Raw genomic sequence first — 23,205 nt, forward strand, 5'->3', positions numbered from 1 at the left:
TCATCCGAGAGGTGCAATATCCACAATGGCTGTCAAACGTGGTGGTTGTCCAAAAAAAGAATAGGAAGTGGAGGGTTTGCATAGACTATACCAACCTTAACAAAGCCTGCCCTAAAGATAGCTTTCCTCTACCGAAGATAGATCAGATGGTTGATGCCACCACGGGCTACGAGAGGCTTACATTCCTCGATGCGTACTCAGGATATAATCAGATTCCTATGAATCCAGAAGATGAAGAAAAAACTGCTTTCATTACAGAAAAGGGCACTAATTGTTACATGGTCATGCCCTTCGGGCTGAAGAATGCCGGGGCCACTTATCAACGCCTTGTTAACAAGATATTCGACAATTTGTTAGGGAAGACGGTTGAAGCATACATAGATGACATGGTGGTTAAAAGTATAAAGAAGGAAGACCATCCGAAGCACTTCCAGGAAGTTTTCAATATTTTGAAGAAGTACAACATAAAGCTGAATCCTTCCAAGTGCTCCTTCGCAGTATCATCAGGTCAATTCCTCGGCCATATAGTGAATAAGAGAGGGATAGAGGTAAGCCCATCTCAGGCTAAGGCCCTCATGCAGAATCAAGAACCAAAAACTCGTAGGGAGGTGCAAGTTCTCACCGGTCGGATCGCAGCTCTCAGCCGAATTATATCTCGATTATCAAATAAGTTCAAATCATTTTTCGATGCCATAAGATCCAAGAATAAGGATATATGGGAACCTCAGCAGCAAGTGGCCCTCAACCAGTTGAAATGATATATAGCCGAACCTCCAATTCTATCCGCTCCAAAACCTGGAGAAGTTCTTATTATGTATTTAGCAATTTCTAGCATAGCAACAAGTGCAGTGCTAATTAGAGAGGAAGGAAAGAATCAATTCCCAGTCTACACAAGTAAGACAATGACAGACGCAGAGACACGGTATAGCAAAGCAGAGAAAATCATCCTAGCCTTGGTTTATGCAAAGAGGAAGCTTCGGCATTACTTCGAATCTCATAGCATTGTGGTACTCACCAACTACCCTATACGGGGTATACTTTCTAAGCCGGATTTATCTTGAAGAATTACCAAATGGGCCATTGAGCTCAGTTCCTTCAACATAACCTATGAGTCGAAGGTGTCACACAAGGGACAAGCCTTAGTAGATTTTTTCCTAGAGTACGAGGACACTCCCGAAGAACCAGAACTCCCTGAACCACAGTGGGAGCTTCGGGTTGATGGTTCCTCGAATCAAACAAGTGCAGGAGTTAGGGTTGTTGTATCAACACCCGAAGGCACCAAATTGCAACAGTCAATTTATCTGAATTTCCCTGCTACTAACAATGAGACCGAGTACAAGGCGTTACTTGCTAGTCTTCGATTGGCCAGCAGCCTTCAGGTACGGTGACTCACAACTTGTTATAAATCAAGTGACAGGTCAGTATCACCCCAAAGAGGAAAGGATGAAAGCCTACAAAGAAGCTGTGGAGAATATCACACGAGGATTCGATCAAGTTGAATTCCACTAGGTACCTCGTGCTGAGAATGCTGAAGCAGATCAATTGGCCACAGCAGCGTCATCCTCAAATAAAGATCTGACTCGGATTGTGCCAATTGGCGTACTGGACGAACCTAACATCAACCCTCAGCAAGAGATAATGGTGATTCCAGTCATTCCACGAGAGCCATGCTGGATTGATTCATTGGAAGCCTACCTCAAGCATGGGACTCTTCCAAACTAGAAAACTGAAGTGCGGAAGCTCAGACTCACCGCAGCTAAATATGCCATCATCAACAACCAGTTGTACCGGAAGTCATTTTCAGGTCCTTATCTGAAATGTTTAAGCCCTACTGAGGCTCTTGTGGTATTGAAGCAGATTCATGACGGAGATTGCGGCAACCACTCTAGGGGCAGATCCCTCGCACATAAGGTTTTAACTCAAGGCTACTTCTGGCCATACTTGGCTCGGAATACTGAAGAGTACACCTGGCGATGTGATAAATGTCAGCGCCACGGTCCAATGAAGCATCAACCTGCCAAAGATTTGCACGCAATGGCAAATCCATGGCCATTAGCACAGTGGGGGATTGATATGGTGGGCCCTTTACCTAAAACCGTGGAACAAAAAGAATACTTACTGCTAGCTATAGACTACTTCACAAAATGGGTGGAAGCCGAGGCTTATTCAAGTGTGACCCATAAGCAGGTAAAAAGTTTCCTTTGGAACAACATCATTTGCCGATTTGGGGTACCAAAAGTTATTATGATGGACAATGGCAAGAACCTCAACAATAAGAGTACAAGAAAATTCTTCACCGAACATGGAATTGTACAAAAGCTAGCTGCAGTCAGTCATCCACAAAGGAATGGACAGGCTGAAATAACTAACTGAACCATTTTCAGTTGTTTAAAGAAGAAGTTGGAGAAACTAAAAAAAAAATGGTACGAGAAACTCCCTCAGGTGCTTTGGGCGTATCGAACCACTCCACGACGGCCCATAGGGGAAAGTCTGTTTGCCATGGCCTATGGTTCAGAAGCTGTGATCCCAACCGAGGCGACAGTTCCAACCCTTCTGACATTCTTGTTACTTGAAGGAAACAATGGGTAACAGCTTGAACACAGCCTTGATCTCATAGACGAGAAAAGGGATGCTGCAACAATTAAGCTTGCTTCATATCAAGAATAGTTGCGCAGCAGTTATAACAAACGCGTCACGTTCAGGAACTTTATGGTAAGCGATTGGGTTTTGAAGCAAGAGACAGCTCATGTAAAGAAACTGGAACCGAATTCGATCAGACACTATAGGGTTACCGAAGTAGTGGGGAAGGGAGCATATCGTTTAGTCGAAGCTGACGGGCGTCCCATTACGCGTCCTTGGAATGCAATACACCTTAAAAGGTACTACCATTAGATAAGTTTGTCAATTTTGCAAGAATTTCTTCACAAATAAGGCTGCTTATGCCCACAGTCAGTCAAGTTTTTTCTTTATGTTGCTTCTATCATATTCGGTGTGGGATACAATTCTACTTCATTTCTTTCTTTCCATAAAAATGGGGGCCATACTAGTACCCTATAATTGTGCGATTTTTATGCAATTTTATATGCCAAGACGCATTATAATTATACGATTTTTATGTATGTTTATATGCCAAGATGTATTATGCAATTTTTATGCAAAGAAACAATGCCGAAATCAAGATATCAAGAAGCATTCTTCACAATGATTCTTTTTTAAACCCAAGTTCTGGCCCATATTTAAAGCTCTCTATCCCACATCGATAAAAAAGTACGTTTTGCATTCTGTTATTTATGAGAATATTAAAATAGTTGAGTGCAGTGTAAGGAGGGCCCACTAGTATTAAAAGCGGCCAAGCCTAATACCAGAGCCATTCCTTACACTGACCTTTTTGTAAAACTTGAGTTATTGACCTATATTTGACGAAATCTAGTCTATGTCCCACATCGAATAAAAATAGAAAAGGGATGCAGTTGATATATACATAATCCACTACGTCTAGCCGCCAAGAAGAAAGTCTCAGTGGAAGAAAGTCTCCAAAAAACGAATATGAAACTTCCTAGCCATTGTTACTCACTTTCTTGGCCTCATATCATTTTTGAGTCTTCGGCCTCATGACAGGTTATTATAAAAAATAAAAAAGAAAAGAAAAATGATGAATATATATACGAATGGTTCAGCTAACTTCTCATCAGGCTCAGCGTCAAGGAGTCATTCGCTTCGGACCCTAAGTGTCCGGCTCAGCACACCTCCCCTCAGGCTCAGCGTCGAGGAGTAATTCATTCGCTTTGGACCCTAAGTGTCCGGTTCAGCAAAATTTCCCCTCAGGCTCAGCGCCGGGGAGTAATTCATTCATTTCGGACCCTAAGTGTCTGGCTCAGCACACCTCCCCTCAGGTTCAGCACCAGGGAGTAATCCATTTGCTACGGACCCTAAGTGTCCGGCTCAACACACCTCCCCTTAGGCTTGGCACCGGGGAGTAATCCATTCGTTACGGACCCTAAGTGTCCGGTTCAGCAAAATCTCCCCTCAGGCTCAGCGCCGGGGAGTAATCCATTCACTATGGACCCCAAGTGTCTGGTTCAGCAAAATTTCCCCTCAGGCTCAGCGCCGAGGAGTCATTCGCTACAGACCCTAAGTGTCCGGTTTAGCAAAATTTTCCCTTAGGCTCAGCGTCGAGGAGTCATTTGCTACGGACCCTAAGTGTCTGGTTCGGAAAAACTTCCCCTCAGGCTCAGCGCCGAGGAGCCAATTATCTCAGGCTTTAAATTGCCTGGGACAAATGTCTTGTAGAGGTCATACTTACTGGCTCTAAGCTCAGTAATGTGAGCCACAAGGTTGTCCCACATCGAAAAAATACAAGAAGAAACAAGTATATACATATTTACTTCACACAAATCCATTTCAAGAAGGGTTCCCTTGACGGTTAAATCACCAAAGGGAAAAACAATCCTTCGATATCAGGTAAACTATCAAAGGAGATCCCTTCTTCACATCTTATTTACTTTTGCTTCGGACTATAACAAATGTGGAACCCTCAAGCAGGGTACTTTCTTTAAAATGTTCACATTCAACAAAGTGTGTGCAATATTAAAGGCATTCAAGAATATTCAGTCGAAGCAAAATTAAGGCGCCACAGCCTAAGAAACATAGTTATATCATTCATAGTTATATCATTTCAAAAATTGTTTCATTACAAAAAACAAGGTTACATGATCCTACTTCCTCTTCGGATCAAACGGAGCAGATTCAAAAGCATACACCACAGCTGGACTCGAAGTTGGAGGAATTGAAAGGCCAGGAGCAACTGCAGGAGTTGGTGCACTGGGAGCCAGAGGGACTTCAGGATGAGCCTTCACCATCTCGACAAAGAGCACTTCAGCTTCCTAAGCCTTCGGACCCTCATTATAGGGTAAAGACACCCCCATATGAGCATAAAAAGCCTCGGGATCTGTTGTTTTCTCACATGAACCTTGATTAAAGCCAGACCTGCAGGCCTTGACGCTAGACAAGTGCACTAAACTAGAATAACGCCCCTGCATTTGCCTCACTGTAATGATGCAAGTGCTAAAGGCATCGTTCAAACGCTGAACCTCAGCCTCCAGTAACTCCACTTTCGCGTTAGAAGTAGCCAGACGTTTTTTATAAACATCCCTAGCTTCGTATGCAATTTGTGCATTTGCAATAGCATGAGATGCTTTCTTCTTAGAATTACTGAGGTCCTTCTCTAACTTCTGAAGGGAGAGAGACTGAGCCTCAGCAGTAGCACAAAGAGCTATGGTATGATATAGGCCCTGCATCATCAGACAGTAACAATAACGATGTAAGTAAATTGGCAAGATGATTACGAAAGTGGAAGAAGAAGGGAGGAGCAAACCTCTATGGCACAAACTGGGGCAGAAGGGAGTAGCTGTTCCAATCCTATCCTACCAATAATCTCTTCATCTTTGGGGAGCCACATTCCCGGAGTAACAGCTAGCACCGCAGATGGGTCAGTAATCATAGAATCACCGGTATGGAGGACTGATTTGTCAGCCCTCGAGAAAGAAGGAGTTCAGGGTGCCCCAGCCTCAGCTAGGACGTAAGCTCTGACCTCCTCTTCAGGATCAGTCTCCTCAGCCTTCTTTCTTTTACTTTTTGGATTGGAAGCACTCTTGGATTTCGCGGTTGAAGAAGAAGTCAACCTCGCTTTCTTATGCAGAGGAATTTCATCAATCTCATTCTCTTGTTCATTTGAGCGCAATATAGTCAATGAGGCACTCTCTGCAGCCTTTCTCTTTAAAGCTTCAGCCCTTTGCTTTTCCTCCTCACTTATTGGGAAGCTATCAAAAGAGGGGAGTGAGAGGTCCATGAGATCTGTAGCTACGGCTCTGGAAGCAATTGCTTTAAGGTTTGCGGAGGTAAGCAAATCCTCAACAGAAGGAGGCTCTTTCCAAACCTGCTCTTCAAGAAATGAAAGCATCTTCTTGGCAGTAGAGGAGGGGAATGTCACTGAAAAAACACCAAGAACTCATAAATATACCGAAAGAATAAAACTCGACATGGGAAACAGCCAGAACAATCTTCATGAAGAGAAGGGGAATGTTCTATACCTAACTTCCTGAACTTGTGTGGGATTGGGAGTTTGTTCGATTGAGGTACGGCCCATTTCCCTTTAACTATTATCATCCTCTCTTTCCACTTCTTTTCAGAAGTAAGGAGGTCTGTACATATCCTCTGGTGCAAGGGAAAGGTAAAATAGAAGCGACCAAGTTCGGTTCCATGCTTGGAAATAGTGTAAGTGATCAACAAGTCAGCCAGAGTCAGGTCAAAACTCTCCAGCCATCGGCGAATTAGGAGTGCCGAGATTATTCGAAGGAAGTTAGGGTTTACTTGTAGGGGTGCAATCCCTAATTTGTTAAAGACTAAATGGTAAAAAGGGTGAAAATGGAATCTAAGAGCATTGAGATGCCCAACAAAGAGGAGCAACTCGTCTTCTCCGACGCCCTCGCTAACACAAAAATTGGCACCCTTGGAGTATTCTACAATTTCTACCCCCTCGGGAATCTCAAAATCTTCCATTACAGATTCAATGGAAAACTTAATACGACGAACAGATAAAATTGCATTTCTTTCTTCCTTAGTAAAAATATTGTCCGACCCAGAGGTGGATGTCTCAGCCTAGATTGGGGAAACATCCTGCTGATTAATTGAGCCATTTGTAGACTTAAGGAAGTTCGAAACCCTATGAGGAGGAACCCTAATGAGATTAAGGGAAGAAGAGGGCGTGGACTCAGAATCCATGATTAATTTCTATATGTTCAGGAGTAATCGAAGTACTCATAATGCAAGATTGGAAGAAGGAAAAGAAGAACTAACCTGGAGATATGAGAATGTGAAGAACGCGAGGGACGAAACGAGCGCAGTGAGAACAAAAGCAAGTCTTGAAGAAGTCCTTGAGTTAGAATAACAATAGACACAAATGGAAACGCCTCGTGCGAAAGTGGCAACTGCAGAACTTTAATTCCCCTTTAATTAGGAGCCGTAATCCAATTAAAGAGGAATTGGGGGCAAAGTGTGGAGGGAAAAATCTCCCTCCAATGAGAACTGTACACGTCATCGCAATATAAATACCCATCACAAATGTCAGAGGCTTATCCTGCTCGAAGCCCAGTCCAAGCTCGTTGGTAGCCCAAAATCATAAGACACTAGCCCAAGGTCACAGCTAATTGATCTCTGTAGCATTGCTCAAGCCCGAAACAAGAGATCCAACCCGTTAGCAATATCGCATGGATCAGCTTACTTATGGCCTAAATCCATTGAAAGGAAATTAGTCCTATTAGAAGAACGATACAGCAAAGAAAGAAACTACTACACAAGGAAAATTATATAAAGGAAGGAACTCTATTTGTAAAGAATTTCTGTAGGGAAAGAATTGGAGGACAAACAATGCGAGTCCTACCATAATTCAACCAATCTTTTGTATATAAATAGAGGCCTAGACCTTCAATAAAGTGATCAAGCAATTCTACGCTTCTCTATATACTGTTCTTGTCTATTTTTATTATTTTTTGAGTGAGTTGTTTTATTTTTCTCAATCATTATTGGTTGGGCGAAATTTTGCACCTACAATGGTACAATTAGTAATAGCGTGGTTCCAAGTATTGTGATACTTACAAAATTCATTCCCTTTCGGGTCATTGGCCGATGGTATCTTATGCCCTTCAGGCAAATTGATTCATTTATCGGCCATAATATGGCCAAAGATTTCCTGTGTTTTTTTCTCGAATCAAATAAATATCTTTTCCCTATATTAGTAACTCCCTATCTTACCTTGTGGGTTCCGTATCCTACCTTCTTCATGGTCAGATCTGATTGTTTGGGCAGCCCACCATTGGAATGGCAAATGTGCGTACCATAGCAATTCAATCTCAAAAATGCGTATCGCATCTCTGGTATACAATGCTTGGAATGAATGCAATCATAGAATTTTCAAGAAGAAATCCATCTCCACGAACTTAGTCTAGCTTGCACTTGACAATGGATTCTGTAAGATCTAAACTACTCACTTCATCAATTTCTGATACAATGAATGCTCAAAGAATTGCAAATGAATGGGAGCTTCCTAATGTGATCTTTCGGCCACCAACAGAGCCACCTGATCATGCAAACTGATGATGAAGTTTGGAGGCAATGATCTCCACGGTTACCGGAATGCTTAATGTTGGCCTGTTAGGCTATTACTCATTGCTTCAATGCTCTATTTTGTTGGGTTCTTTTGGCCCTAGGTAGGTCTACTTGGGCCTCACATGTTTTGTTTTTTGTTGTTTAGCCTTTTGGCTAACATTGGCTATTGGGCCTCTATAATTTTGTGTTGAAAATTTAACTTTCATAAAAAATATATATCTATATCTATATATATATATATATATATATATATATATAAAATAAAAAATCAAAAAAATAAAACTCCTTTCTTGGCCGATCCAGTAGGTGGTTGATTGCCCATATGGAAGGTTTATGCTTGGTAAGTGCCTCATACATATCAGGCTTCTTTATGCACATCTCAGCTACATTATCTTCTAGATCATCTTTGAGATCGGCTATACATTCATCTTGTAGTTGATGCCGCTGATAATATCTGAGTAATTGATAACTGGGTAGGCATGGCCTGCTTAGTGGATCCAATCTCGGAGAATCAAATATGCATCCATATAGGTGCCAAAATTGTAGGGATGGCAATTTGTGTTCATGGATCATGTGTCGTGTTGATGTAAAGTTATTATACTAAACAGGTAAATCCAAACCCAACCCATTTAATAATCATGTTAAGAACCCTTAACACCAACTTGACCTATTTATTAAATGGGTTAACCCGTTTAATGATATTTTTATAATCAAAATGAGACATTTAATATTTAATCAAATAATAAATATTAAAAAAAATTGTCACAATTAATTCACGTATTCAAAATAAAAAGAAAAATCATAAGGAGTAGTCAATGTTTATGTTGAAATGACTAGGTTTATGTTGAAATGACTTAACTGTTCATAATAATTAGATTTAAACAGGTAACATAATAAATAGGTCATATTTATGATTATTATATGTTGAGTTAAACGGATCATAAACAGGTTACACGGGTTGAACCCCTCAACCTTAACCCGACACGATTAAGTAAACGGGTTAATCGTATCAACCAGTTTATAACCCAAACCTATTTATCTCATGTTCACAGGTGGTGTCCTAATTTGTCACCCATGCAAAATTGGCGGACAGATATGTAGTTGATACAGCTGATTTGGGCACTTATCTCATTCTTATGTCCATCAATTTTGGCACCCATTTGGATTATACCTCCTTCAGTTGTGCTAATGGAACATTAGATCGCATGGTTGATTCTCCAAGATTGTATCCACTAAGCAGGTTCGGTTGGTTCTTGTCTTCAATCTCCTCACCTGTTGAGGGAGCAACTTTGGAATTCTTTAGTCTTGGCGGTATGCTTGCAATTCGTTGACACATTTCTTCCGAGCCTGCCAAAAATTTTGACCACTAAATCAGCAAGTCCATTCAATTCAAAAAATGATCGTAATCCGCGTGCCAGAACCAAAATTGTGTAAAATTTGTCAAACTTAGTCTCTTTTGGAACAATGGGTAACCAAAATGTCTTCAAAATCCTAAGGTTCTACTTGCCTTGAATGATAAGGACTTTCTAGACAAAAGAATTGCAATATGGACGAAATTCTAGGAATTCTACATTTGCAAGGAAATCGAAATGAAAATATGATTGCAAAAGGAATCTAAAGAAACTGGATTTGCGATGGACTGTAATTAAAATACTACCAACAGAGAAAGTTAACAAACAATGGCAACCTAAAATGCAGTAAAAGAATTTTCAGGGTGTTGTGCCCTTTACAACGCCTCCTTCCACAATTATTTATGACCCTAAAATAACTAACTAACTAAAAGAATGCAAAAAGATAACGGTTAATTCCTAAACAAACTCTACTTGATAAGCCATATCACGTCCAAGACACCACGTGTTGTCTTCTCCTTTATTGTGAATTCTTGACAAAATCACCTAATATTCACTTCCAATTAAACCTTTCTTTTTACGTACATGTATAAATCTATCCTCCATTTAGGAGATTATGACAATAGTTGTTTACTTAAAGGCGAGTAAGCCATTCTTACTAATTTTTGATGTGGTTCAATAACAAATCCATACATAGTCTTTTATTGCAAAATCACGAAAGTGATAAGGAAATAAGAGGAGATAACTGAATTTAATCCCAAAAAAATTATTGTCCTTATTTATTACTTTCGTGAAGAAAATAAGAGTGATTGAATTTATTCTTAAAAACTTATTATATTTATTTATCACTTTTTATGATTGGATTGGTCTAGTGACCGAGTAAAAAACTGATTAGACAGTTGAGTTAAATTCATATTTGCCACGTTTCTATTATATATATATAACTTCCATATACAATATATCTATTGTTTAATGAATTTGACTTTCACTTCATAGGTCAATTGATTGAAATTTGAACATCCCTACAATAAAGAACAAAAGTCCTAAAAAAAAAAAAACCAGATGCAGAACAGAAAAATAACTACAAGAAAACGATGCAGATTAGAAGTAGAACAATTCAAAAATAAATTCTTATTTTGATCAAAAGGTAAATTTGTGAATCTTTCTCTAGTTTTGCGATCGAAGAAAAACAAATGATATACCAGGTAGAGAGAAAAACAAAATAATAAAGAAAACTTACCAAAGATAAAACGAATTCTTTCCTAATGCAAAGAAAGAAGTAAAACTATATATTTTAATTTCATTCAAAAGGGAAAGTTGAATGGTATAATATATTCTGTTTAATAATTGTATAAGGTATTCATACATGATAAAACAAAGTATAATTGAGTAAATTTCTTTTTTTATTTGCTAATATGGCGATCACAAAAATATATTGTGCATGTGACATTAATCACTACGTTACATGTTCACTGAACAGACATTTTACTCAGTACTCACCAATGAGTAAACACATATTATATATCACCTAAATATAGACTCGTTAATTATGTGCTGGCGCCACACTTCCTTTCTTTTACAAATATCTCTCCCATAGGTCTCTCTGAAAATAAACAAAATGGAATATATATATATATATATATATATATATATATCTTCCCTCCACGAGTCTTGATCAAGCCCACTACCTGTTTATATATCCCATTGTCACCACCACTTAAATGGCCGCGTGGTGTATGATGTGTGATTTGCATTGCAAATATTCACAATTTAATTTACAGTCATAAGTTCAAAGAATCAGTGGTTAGAAGTTTTTTCGTTTTTAAAGTAATAATAATAATAATAATAATAACCACCTTCATTGGCAATTAAAAAAAGTACTTTTGGATTCGAATAAACACTAATCTCAAGGACAATTAAACATGGAGAAGAAAAAATCTTCTGCTTATTCATAGAATACAAGTTGTACAACTCAACATTATTGGATTATTAATTATAATAAGGATTCTATGCCTTATTTCTTCATAAAATTCTTGAACCATTTGGCTGAGAGTTTTGGGTATCTTTTTAATTCATTTTTGTAATCCACATAGTAAATGCCAAAACGAACGGTGTAACCCGCGGTCCATTCGAAATTGTCCAATATTGACCATGCAAAGTATCCCTTAACATTGGCACCATCCCTATGTAAAAAAAAAAAAAATACATAAAAAAATAAATAAAATAAATAAATAATAAATAAATAAATTAGTGTCACAAGTAGATTTTTTTATAAAATATCAATCTCATTTGAAATTCTTGGTTCAATAATTTTTTGTTTGCAAACTTACTTGATTGCTTGGTGAACGAAAGCAAGATGGCGATTGTAATACTTTATTCTAAAGTTGTCGATGAGGGCTTCCTTAAGTGTTAATGTTGCATTATTTACCTCATCAATCCCTACAAAATAACAAGAAATTTTTAGAGTCCAATTAATTTCTAGATTTTATCTTGAAATCTTTATAATTGTAAATGAAAATTTTGAATGGACTGAAAATGGTGAAAGAACTAAATAGTTGTTACCATTCTCTGTGATGTAAAGAGGTGGATTATTATATTTTCTCTTTATGTAGAGTAGAAGATGCCAAATCCCTTTCGGATAAACATGGAGCCAACTTGAACCGGCCTGTACCAACATAATTAACAATGTGAAGCTAACATAAACATCACTTTTTTCATATAATTTGTAAGAATATTCTTAAACTCAAGAAGTACCATAAGAAGGGTTAGTAAACATATAATCAGTAATGCTATTAATGTCAAAGAGTTTGATCGAAATGGGGTTTCAGCTTCCCATTCAATTGATACACTCAAATAGGTTTTACAACACTGGCTCTGTTTGGATACGGAGGAGATAAAAGAAAAGAAATGATTAGTTCCGTTTGGATACACAGAAAAGAAAAGAAAGGAAATAATTAGCTCTGTTTGGATAGTAATAATTTCTATTCATGTTTGAATAGATAGGAGGGAAAAGAAAATAAAGGATAACCATTTTAACCCATCCAAAAATTCCAAACACAATCTACCTTATCCCTCCATATATATCCTTTCCCTTACTATCCTTCCAAATTCCTAAATCTAACAAAATTAAGTTGAGTGTATCTAATGAATATGAAGTTTGTCCCTCTCCATTTCTTACAAGCTCTTCAGCTTTAAAATCATTATCGGTTTGTAAATGTTACCTGTTCACCAATAAGGACTCCATTCTTGGAAGCTAGAAAAAGGAAAATCAATGTCTATTTAGCATGAAGTAACAACATTGGTTTGAAAACAGTAGCAAAAGAGATGGGATTGAAGAACTTACATGTAAGATTGGCTCGAGAATCTGTTGAGTAACTTACATTTACGGTGTTGGAGTTGGGTTCATGAGCTGCATATTGTGCAGTATAATAGTTCAAGCCAATGAAATCATATGATCCCTTTACCATCATGGATTGTTCTTTCGTGAACTTTGGAAGTCGGTTTCTGACAAGAGCTCGCATTGTAAGTGGATAATCACCATATATTAATGGGTCCATAAACCTGGAATAGAGATGCAATTTGTGAAATAAACATAATTAAATGACTATAATTTTACTTAGAATTCTGAAAGATGAATAAAAGACTTTATATATTAGATCATTTTATAATTCTGACAATGTTAAATTGCAAATAAATCAAGCTGTATATAAAATGTGCAAGAATTACCCAATTCCTGTTTTTTATTTTTATTTTGTCTTAAGAACAATTTAAGATATTTCAGTTTTCAAATAGAAAATTGTCCTTATTTGCTCATTTGAAAAGTGTAAAGAATTTTCGAAATAGCAAGATATTTGCACATCATTTATACAACTGAGTTTTTTTCTTTTTTCCTTTTTTTTTTTTTTTTTTTTTTTTTTCTAACAAAACATGGACTATTAGATATACAGATTCAAGTCCAGTTCACTGTAGCTATAATTATGACATGCAGACTTCAACTTTTAAGTTTTGAAAGACAAATATATCACTGTGATGAAGCCCTTCTTTCTCTTCTTTCAAAAAAAATATATATATATAGATATATGTATATATGTATATATACATATATTTAATTTTAAAACTGCATGTTTGGAATGGTCAAACCCTTTAATTTATGAGATAATTACTCTTCTAAATAATAGGAATCTCGTGTCTGGTTTTAAATATAACACTCACATCACTCGCTAGTATTGATTTTGATCCCAAAGTATTAATTATCCATTGTACTTTATTAATTTTAATGTAAAATATATATTTCTTTATGGGTAAAAGTGTCTTTTCAAGCATTATTGAGTTTTAAATAAATATTAAACATAATATCAGTAGATAAGAATGTCGAATTTTATGATATGGAAGGTTGTTGTTACTGGGACATGAAACTAAAAAGGATGTCCATGTTATTTAGACAATCTCAAGAAGAAATAAGTTTAATTATTTCTTAATTAATTTATAGAATTTCTACGGGCATATTGGTTTAGTTTCCTTAAATAATTCTCAATAAATAAAAAATATATATAAAAAATTATTATTGGAGAACTATAAAATCATTTTTCTGAAAATAGTTTTTGTCTAATTATCTAATTATCTAACCAAACAGACCTTATATTATTGGAGCCAAATAATACTTCTTATTTCTTGGAATCATGCCCACCAACTTGAAGTTGTTGTCAATACTTTATAATCCATTAATACCATTAAGCTTTACTACAAGTTGGTGGGCATGATTCCAATGGATTGAGTTAAAAGAAAGCTTAATGGTATTAATGGATTATACGGATCCAGTTAAAAGAAAGCTTAATGGTATTAATGGATTATAAAGTATTGACAACAACTACAAGTTGGTGGGCATGATTCCAAGAAATAAGAAGTGTTATTTGGCTCCAATAATATAAGGTCTGTTTGGTTAGATAATTAGATAATTAGACAAAAACTTTATATATATATATGACATCTGCACTGAACCTCTCAAATGTTTGGATAAGAGTTTAATGAAATTTCAATACACAAATAATGAAAGGAATGTGCAATTAATTCTTACCATCCAAACATGAAATCTAGTCCCCTTACTGCAGCACGGCCATCCAGACTCGAATTAGAATAGGCCACCAACCATGTTGAAACCAGAGTTATCCCTATCTTTCCTTTTTGTGATGCCTGCTTGCATTTCATATATATATATATATATATATATATATATATATATGTTAACCATTTTTATTATTATATTATTTTTTAAATCTAGATAAAATATTTAGACTGAATAAAATGTTGTAAAATTTTAAAATTAATGTCACCTGATACTTTTCTTTGTACAATTTTACAACGGCTGCATGACCAAGAAGCTGGTAATGAGTCACGAGATATGGCTCTCTGGCTGAATCTCCTCCGCTGCAATTGTTTTGCAGCCAAGCAGAGCATCGACCAGGTGCATACGCACCGTTATCATATCCCTGGCTAAAGGACCATGGCTCATTCAACGTGGTCCAGAATTTCACCCGATCACCAAATCTCTTGAAGCAAAGCTCCGAGTAATCACGAAAATCATACCTATCCAGTTGTGTTATATTAATTGGAATTGCATTTCAAATTGAAGGAAATTTAGTTTAAACTTTGTACGAAATTTCTTTCCATTTCAAATTGAAAACGCTGATTAAGTGGTAAAATTATTTTCACAAAAAATAATAAAATAAAAATTGAGTAGCTTACACGATTTGAGGACTCCGGAAACCGCCATACTCATCCTCCAAAGCTTGGGGCATATCCCAATGGAAGAGAGTCACATAGGGCAGTAGACCTACATATACGCACTTTATATAACACAACTGTATGTATCTATATATATATATATATAAGAAGGCTAATAAATTACTATGGGAAAACATGAGAGAGCTCATTACCCTTGGCTAGGAGATCGTTAATGAGGTTGTTGTAGTATTGAATTCCTTCCTCGTTCACGCCTCCACTTAGCTTCCCAACTGTAATTTACAAATTTTTACATAATAAAAATAGGAATAAACTGAAAAAGAAAATTTAATTGAAAATATAAAACCTCCAAGTAAAATGATTTATTATTATTATTATTATTATTTTGTCTGTACTATCACAATTTTGTTATCTAAGAAAAAATTTCTATACTAAAAAAAAATCTTTGATCTATCAAACATTACATTTACAAATATCACTCATTCTTTAATGATTTAATCAACCGTTAATGGCACTATAAAATTGGCTAAGTTCTCTCATAAAATGGAAAGAAAAAAATAAAGAAAGAAAACCCATGCATCAAATTTCAACGAACTCCCCTGAGGGCCTGAATTATCACCGTTTTTGCAAAAAAATCCAGTGAAATATTAATTTGGCAAAATAAAATAAAATAATTGTATATGTATGTTTTTTTTTTTTTTTTTTTTTTTTCTTGGTTTTTGGAAAACCATGATAGCTCAGGGCAGTTTTTGCATTATACCCTATTGAATAATCCCATCTATGTTAGAATTGAATTTGTGTTCAAACCAATTAAGTTCTATAATAGGATCCATCTTCCCATGCATAAATAGATAAATAATTAATGTTGTCAATTACGGAGTAATTCAAATAATCATCTTACGTGGCAACACTCTGGACCATGAGATTGAGAATCGATAAGAATCAAGATCCATTCCTTTGATGATGTTCACATCTTCCTACGACATGGTTAAAATGATTTATAATAACAACAAAATTTCAAATCCAGTGTGAAGCCAAATAGCCAACATAAAATTTGAACATACAGAACTATATATATATATATACACACCTTATAGCGATGATAAGAATCAATGGCCACGTCTCCATTACTACGATCCGCTATCTTCTCTGAAATTTTGCAATAAGAAGTTTCGGTAACCAGATATAAAGGATTTTAATCCAACCAATAAGGTATAACATTTTAAATACGAATATTATCAAGTTAGAATATTCTTTAAATGAGTAATGATGTACCATCACATGCGGACCAATAATAATCGGACACATTCTTTTTAATTGTCAAATAAAAAATAATGGGTATATATTTAATTACTAAATTAGAAATGATGGGTTTGACTCTTTTTTTTTCATTTTATAATTAAAGATGATGTGTTTATATGGATTTTTTAAAAAAATTTATTTGTCCTAAATTTAATAAATAGTTAGAAAAAAAAAATACTTATTTTATTTTGACTTTTTAAATGAGAGAATTAATTTGCAACATTTCAAAATGAAAAGAGGGTGGTCTACTAATGGTGGACCGAGAGTAAAACATTATCCTTTTTTCGATAAATATATTGTATAATCTTTATTGGTTTTGTAACATTTTACTTAATAAAAAAGAAAAGAAAAAGAAGACATTTAACTTTTAGTAGTTGGCAACTTGGCAATTACTATTACAAATCTATACAGTTTAGTTGGGCCGTCGCAAACAGAAACTTTTATAGGAAAAGTAATGTAATGACAAAAGTTCGAAAGCTATTCTTTGTTAAAATAATCAACTGCCTGATTTGACTGAGTCTGCGACATTTTCAATTTTTAACTCTATCAACCTTTTCTTGAACTACTTTCTCTTTCAATACATTGAAAATAGGATATTTTTAATATATAAGAGCATTCCAGTATACGAGATAAGAGAACACTGAGTCACAATTTAGAGGGTAAAAGAGAAGGTTTTGGTTATTGAAATTTGTAATTTCTCAAGTTTTTGCATAATAAAATATTAAGAAAAAAAATTTCATTATAAATATTGAAACACATAAATCTTTATATTATTTGTGTTACATATGTTTACTTTCTCATATTTAATTGATTTGTCGTGTTTATAAGAACAATTAATTAATATAGCATTGGTAGAGGATATAAATAATTAAGTTACTTACACTAAGACTAAGAAAAAAATTGTTGCGTGCTCTCTTTATAGTGGTAAGCTTAAACTTTAGAGATGATTAGTAATTTAACATATCTGCTCTCTCTAGAAGTTAAAATTTTAATGTAGATAGTAATTGACCACAAGGCCAGAGGGATGGATATAACCGGAGTATTTCAAAGTTTGCAACCCAGTTATCCAAAGTCGACATTCAACTATTGATATTTTAATTTTAAATTTATAATAAAATTAATTTAAAATTTTAACTATTTTTTTTTTTTAATTCTAGATTCATATAGTAGATTTATGTGCCCAAACATAAATATATTCACAAAGACACATAACTATCAACTTTCCATATCAAAAGAAGAAACATACCATCCCTCTTGAACTAGAGATTCAGTGACATGGACTTTTGTGCAAAATTTGTAAAATCAACGAACAGTAGGTATATATACTTGCATCACGAAGGCATGTATAATATTTACTTATTTCTAAATTTTAATTGATTAATGTTTTTTTTTTTTTTTTTCACGTTGAGTGTAATGATATCTAAATCTAAACCAATCGAAAGTGTGACCAATGAAAATATTGGGCCCCAAAGGGGGTGGTTGTGGTGATCTTGTGGAAGGATATGTGTGAGCGTATGCAGGTGGCATCAGTAGGTTATCATACTGAGCAAGGTACATGTATACAATCCAATATGGCTGGGTGTAGATGGGGCTAGTAGAATATGAGATTCAACGCCCTTCTATAATACAACGTATTTTAAAGTCGTGATAACTCTGAATCCACCAGAACTCCGTAGTTAAAGGTGCTTTATTTTGGTGCGGGAGAACTAAAAGCGGATAATATTGTGTTTGACTAGAGTAAGACATGTTATTTTTTTTCTGAAAAAAAAAACAGAAAAGAAAAATAATAATGAAATTAGATGTAACCTAGATCATACTTCAACTCAGTTGTTAATAATTATAAGTTTGTGAAATTGAATGTAACCAAAATCATACTTCAAGACCCATTGTTAATTATATTAAATCCCAAACCAGAGATTTTATCGTACAAGCAATGTGAGCTGAAAGCCATTTTTTAAATAATAATAATAATTAGTAGGACAAATGGTATAAAACTCTCTTCCACTTCCAATTTTTTTCTTTTTTCAGTTGAATAGGTAAGCTTACTTTTGGCACAACAGCCTCTTACAAAAAAATAAAAATAAAAGAGACCCAAAACCCATGGACCATCCAATTGCTGCAGGACCCTTTTGTGTCAAGTTTGGGGTTAATGGCCACTCAAAAAGACCAAACTACCCTTGCAGTCAAGGGTGTGTTGTAATTAAAATAAATAAAGTTCGGGGTATTTTCTGCAATGTCTTCTAAAAAGTGTATAAAATGGGAATTTGCAATGGACTTTAATACCCATGAACGAATATTTATTTTCCAAGGAAAAGATTAAAATTAATACAAGTAACTCATTCCGTGTAATGTTGCTAAAAAAGATATTTTTTAAAAAAAGTATTTAAATGGATTATATGTATATATATAAATTGCTATATATAGTATATAAGAAAAATAAAATAACTTGGAACAGTTTTCAATAATTTTAAAAAATTTATATTCTTTAAAAATTAAAAGGAAAAGATCAAAAATGAAAATCATTTTAAAGAAAACCAAAATTCTAATAAATTTTTATCAATGGGCATTTTCTACATTATAAAATCACTTTAATGGTGCATAATTTTAAAAAGTTTCTTAAATTTTTATTTTTGAAATTTTAAAAGGAAAAACACCGTAAAATGAAAATTATTTAATGAAAACTTAAATTTATATTAATATGCATTTTCATCATTATAACATCATTTTTTTATAAAAAAATTTACATTTATATTTTTTAAAATTTTAAAAGGAAAAGAAAACCTAAAAGGAAAATCATTTCAAAGAAAACTTATATTTTTAAAAAATTTTAAGTTAATTTTTTTTTTTTTTAGGCAGTATTGTGCCAAAAAATTGAGGTTTTAGTAATTTGTACAAATTTTTATTAAGGGACATTTTCATCGTTATAACATCACTTTAAGGGGTAAGTGAAACTCGTGCTTTTAGCGGTTAAATTCTAGCGGCTAAATGAGTCGTGAGGTGGGTTGTTGCAACAATTGGATAGTGTAGTGAGGTTTCAAGTCAAATTTTTTTTTTGTAGGGATCCGTAGTATTCTCTAATAATTATTTTAAAAAGACTTTTCAAACGACTAGTATGTCAATGAAAGTACCGAAGTCGAATATCTAAACGGTTCTTTTTATAATTTGCAACTCAATGATTTATATGTATTTTTTAATAATTTAAATTTTTAGAATAGGATAACGGGGATCAATATCACCCGAAGTATTTGACACTTCGCAACTCTGAAATTAACTAACTGAAAACCTAGATCAAGATATGTTTTAATCCTTAGAGAGAGAGAGAGAAACAGACGAGGGTATTTGTGTGTGAAAGTATCCCATATACTCGGCCCTCTACCACCTTCACTTGCTCCACCTTCAATCTGGAAATAATTATGAATATTAATAAGGATTCAACACACATATGTCACAAACACACAAAACAATTGTAGTTTGTGAGTAATTAAAAACATGTGGAGTTTACCTTGCAGCCTCGTATACCAAAGGTCATCGGATTAGAAAGGTTTCTTCTTACTACGGAAAAAAACAAACACACACACACACAAGAAACACACGAGACAATGCTAATATATACCTGGTAAGCTGCCGATGCTGCTCCAAAGATAAAGCCAGCCGGAAAACTGCTACGGTTGAGGGAATCTATACCAAAACTCGGTGACAAAGGTTGGCTTTTGCGATCGATCACATTCGCAGCCCTGCCATAAGTCCCTGGCAATGCTACACTACTAGTCACTACATTAACAAAGACCAGTACGGCTAAGAGGACATGGCTATGAATCCCCATTACTCTTTTCTTATGATTACTAGTTCTAGTGCAAGTAAAGAGTGGCATTGGCTATGGTTTTTATAGAGCAATCTAGGGGTAAGGATGGAATTATACTCAACTTTTGTTTTCCCACTCATTACTGGAGTTCATGCACATGCAACACGTGAACGAAAATTCACGTAACCAAAGGGTCTTTAGCCTAATGGTATAACTTTCTCATCTTCAAAGAAAAAGGGAGGGATTCGAGCTCGGACGTGAACAAAAAAGTGTATGTGTGTTTGCTTTACCATCCAAAAAAAAATAAAAAAAAATAAAAAAAAACAATCAAACCAAAAAAAACAAAACGAAAATGCACATACCACAACTCTGAGAAATAGCAAGGAAAAAAACAAAAAAAAGGGAATATTTAAGTAATTTAAGTGCATCAAAATGCATAAAATGAAATAACATTAATGCGTAGATCAAAGTACGTCATTTAATTAATTGAAGGTTGGCTAGCTACTATATCAAAATAAATTGCTAAGATTGCAAGTTTGCTACTGGCTACCATGGTCAATCTTCAATATAAACCAGAGAAGAAAACTAAAACTGAATATTAATTCATTTTATTTTATCATTATTTAGTTTAATATTTTGATTCATAGGACGAAGTTTTTATATATGGTAGGATCAATCATTGGATGGTTCCTTCACCAAGACCCCATTATATTTAACTAGAACTCGTGCACACGCATCCATGCATACCACTTATATATACAAATGATGTTAGGTGATGAATAGATAATAGGTTAATTATAGTGATCAAAGAAATTAATCAGAGTATTAGTGGATAAGAAAAATATTTTAGCTGCTTAATTTAAAATTTATTCAATCTTCACCCTTCGGAGCCATGATTAACGTGACAAAAGCAAAAGATAATGACCAATTTAATTATTTTTGCACAATTAAATCCAATTGGAACAACACTTTGGCTTAAATTCTTAGATTGAGAGAATCCAGAAAACATCATTTTACCTATTTCAATATAAAAAATGTTTAGGCTTCTATTTTCTAATTTATTTTCAATTACCGAAAAAAAAATATATATATATATATATATATAATATGTTTAGGATTTTCAGGAACTGCACTCTTTGTATCCAGTAGGGATAAGGGTACCAAAGGAAGGGTTTAATGCGGAAGCCTAGTCTTCCGGTGAAGGTTTAACTGCTCATTTTTCTAAAATATCACCGCAACGTAGAGGGTAGCCAACGTTGTGTGAATTTTACCAAGGACGATGCGTTAGAGGCTAGCCAACGTTGCGCACCCGATTTTGAGATGTGTATTATACGCAAAAATAGCCGTCTTTCTTGTTGATGGATATAGCAAAGTATTGACTCTCAGTAAAGGATGTTAATCACATTTATGTATTATGTTGGTTAATAAAGCAAGTAGTTAATTGACAAACAAGTTATGTATCCTTACTGATTAGCTTTTGTGAATCCTGAATGCAACGAGTACTGTACGTATATGAGTGGTTTTTTATTTATTTTTTATCAAGTACTGTATGTGAGTTTGTCATTGAGTGATAAAAAAATAAAAATAAAAAATAAAAAACCAAAAATTGACAAACAAGTTATGTATCCTTACTGATTAGCTTTTGTGAATCCTGAATGCAACGAGTACTGTACGTATATGAGTGGTTTTTTATTTATTTTTTATCAAGTACTGTATGTGAGTTTGTCATTGAGTGATAAAAAATAAAAATAAAAAAAAAAGCCAAAAATTGACAAACAAGTTATGTATCCTTACTGATTAGCTTTTGTGAATCCTGAATGCAACGAGTACTGTACGTATATGAGTGGTTTTTTATTTATTTTTTATCAAGTACTGTATGTGAGTTTGTCATTGAGTGATAAAAAAAAAAAAAAAAAAAAAAACCAAAAATTGACAAACAAGTTATGTATCCTTACTGATTAGCTTTTGTGAATCCTGAATGCAACGAGTACTGTACGTATATGAGTGGTTTTTTATTTATTTTTTATCAAGTACTGTATGTGAGTTTGTCATTGAGTGATATATATTAATTATTGATACACCTTACAAATTGGAACCACGTACATATCATCAATGATGTTAGGGAGTGTTTCAGCCTTGTACTTAAATTATGTGTTCGTGGCGATCAGTCTGCTATCAGCTGCACCAAAAGTTTACAAAGTGTGAACCTTGACTACCTTACCAACAATCCCCCCCTCTAAGGAACCACCCTTGGTAACTCGGACATGAGACTTTGGCTCTAAGCCCACTTTGTTGGTCCAAACTTTCACCAATTGGTGTTAGGGAGGAATTCAGTCTTGTACTTGCACCTTGTTTTCGTAGCAGTCAGTCCACTGTCAACTACACCAGTTGCAAAACTTACTGAGGTAGACCATGGCTACCTTGCCAAAAATGTGAGTTATGCAGCGAGCTGAATAGTGGAATAGGTTGTGGAATGTTAGAGTTTTAAAAATTGTTTTAGTGAGGGATTAATCACGTGTTTTTTTATCCAATTTATTTAACTAAAATTACGGGTTATTTAAACAATCACACACAACTTAAAAGTAAGTAAAGTTTAGAGTGACACCGAATTTTTAATTAAGAAACCAATTGGAAAATCTTGAGATTTTGTGCTTTATCCAAGCGTAAAAAGATCCACTATGTATGAAGCAAAGTACATTGAACTATATACGACTAAGATTCAAACTCCTTCGCTCTACCAAGACTCAATTTGCTAAACGCTACTGGCTTTGCAACTTCCCGTCCAACAGCTCTCGACTTCAGACTTATGCCTCGAACCGTGTAGAAGGATTGTTAGTAGATCAACAATGT

At 34.7% G+C, this 23,205-nt stretch overlaps 1 protein-coding gene across 1 annotated transcript; it reads right to left on the reverse strand.

Annotated features, from left to right (window-relative positions):
• Nucleotides 1-11,526: 11,526 nt before the first annotated feature.
• Nucleotides 11,527-20,376, reverse strand: LOC132270135 (beta-glucosidase 12-like). Its single transcript, XM_059771340.1, has 13 exons — nt 20,167-20,376; nt 19,885-19,954; nt 16,342-16,400; nt 16,153-16,228; nt 15,446-15,523; nt 15,255-15,342; nt 14,815-15,095; nt 14,587-14,701; nt 12,856-13,073; nt 12,734-12,765; nt 12,075-12,177; nt 11,843-11,951; nt 11,527-11,695 (listed from the first exon to the last, which is right to left on the reverse strand). Exons 1-13 carry the CDS (start codon nt 20,374-20,376, stop codon nt 11,527-11,529), a joined length of 1,608 nt encoding a protein of 535 aa, XP_059627323.1.
• Nucleotides 20,377-23,205: the final 2,829 nt, after the last annotated feature.

This window comes from Cornus florida, unplaced genomic scaffold, assembly GCF_030987335.1.
Source record: "Cornus florida cultivar Cherokee Brave unplaced genomic scaffold, ASM3098733v1 CherokeeBrave_3.0.0_Hap2_Chr08, whole genome shotgun sequence".
NCBI classification, from domain to species: domain Eukaryota; kingdom Viridiplantae; phylum Streptophyta; class Magnoliopsida; order Cornales; family Cornaceae; genus Cornus; species Cornus florida.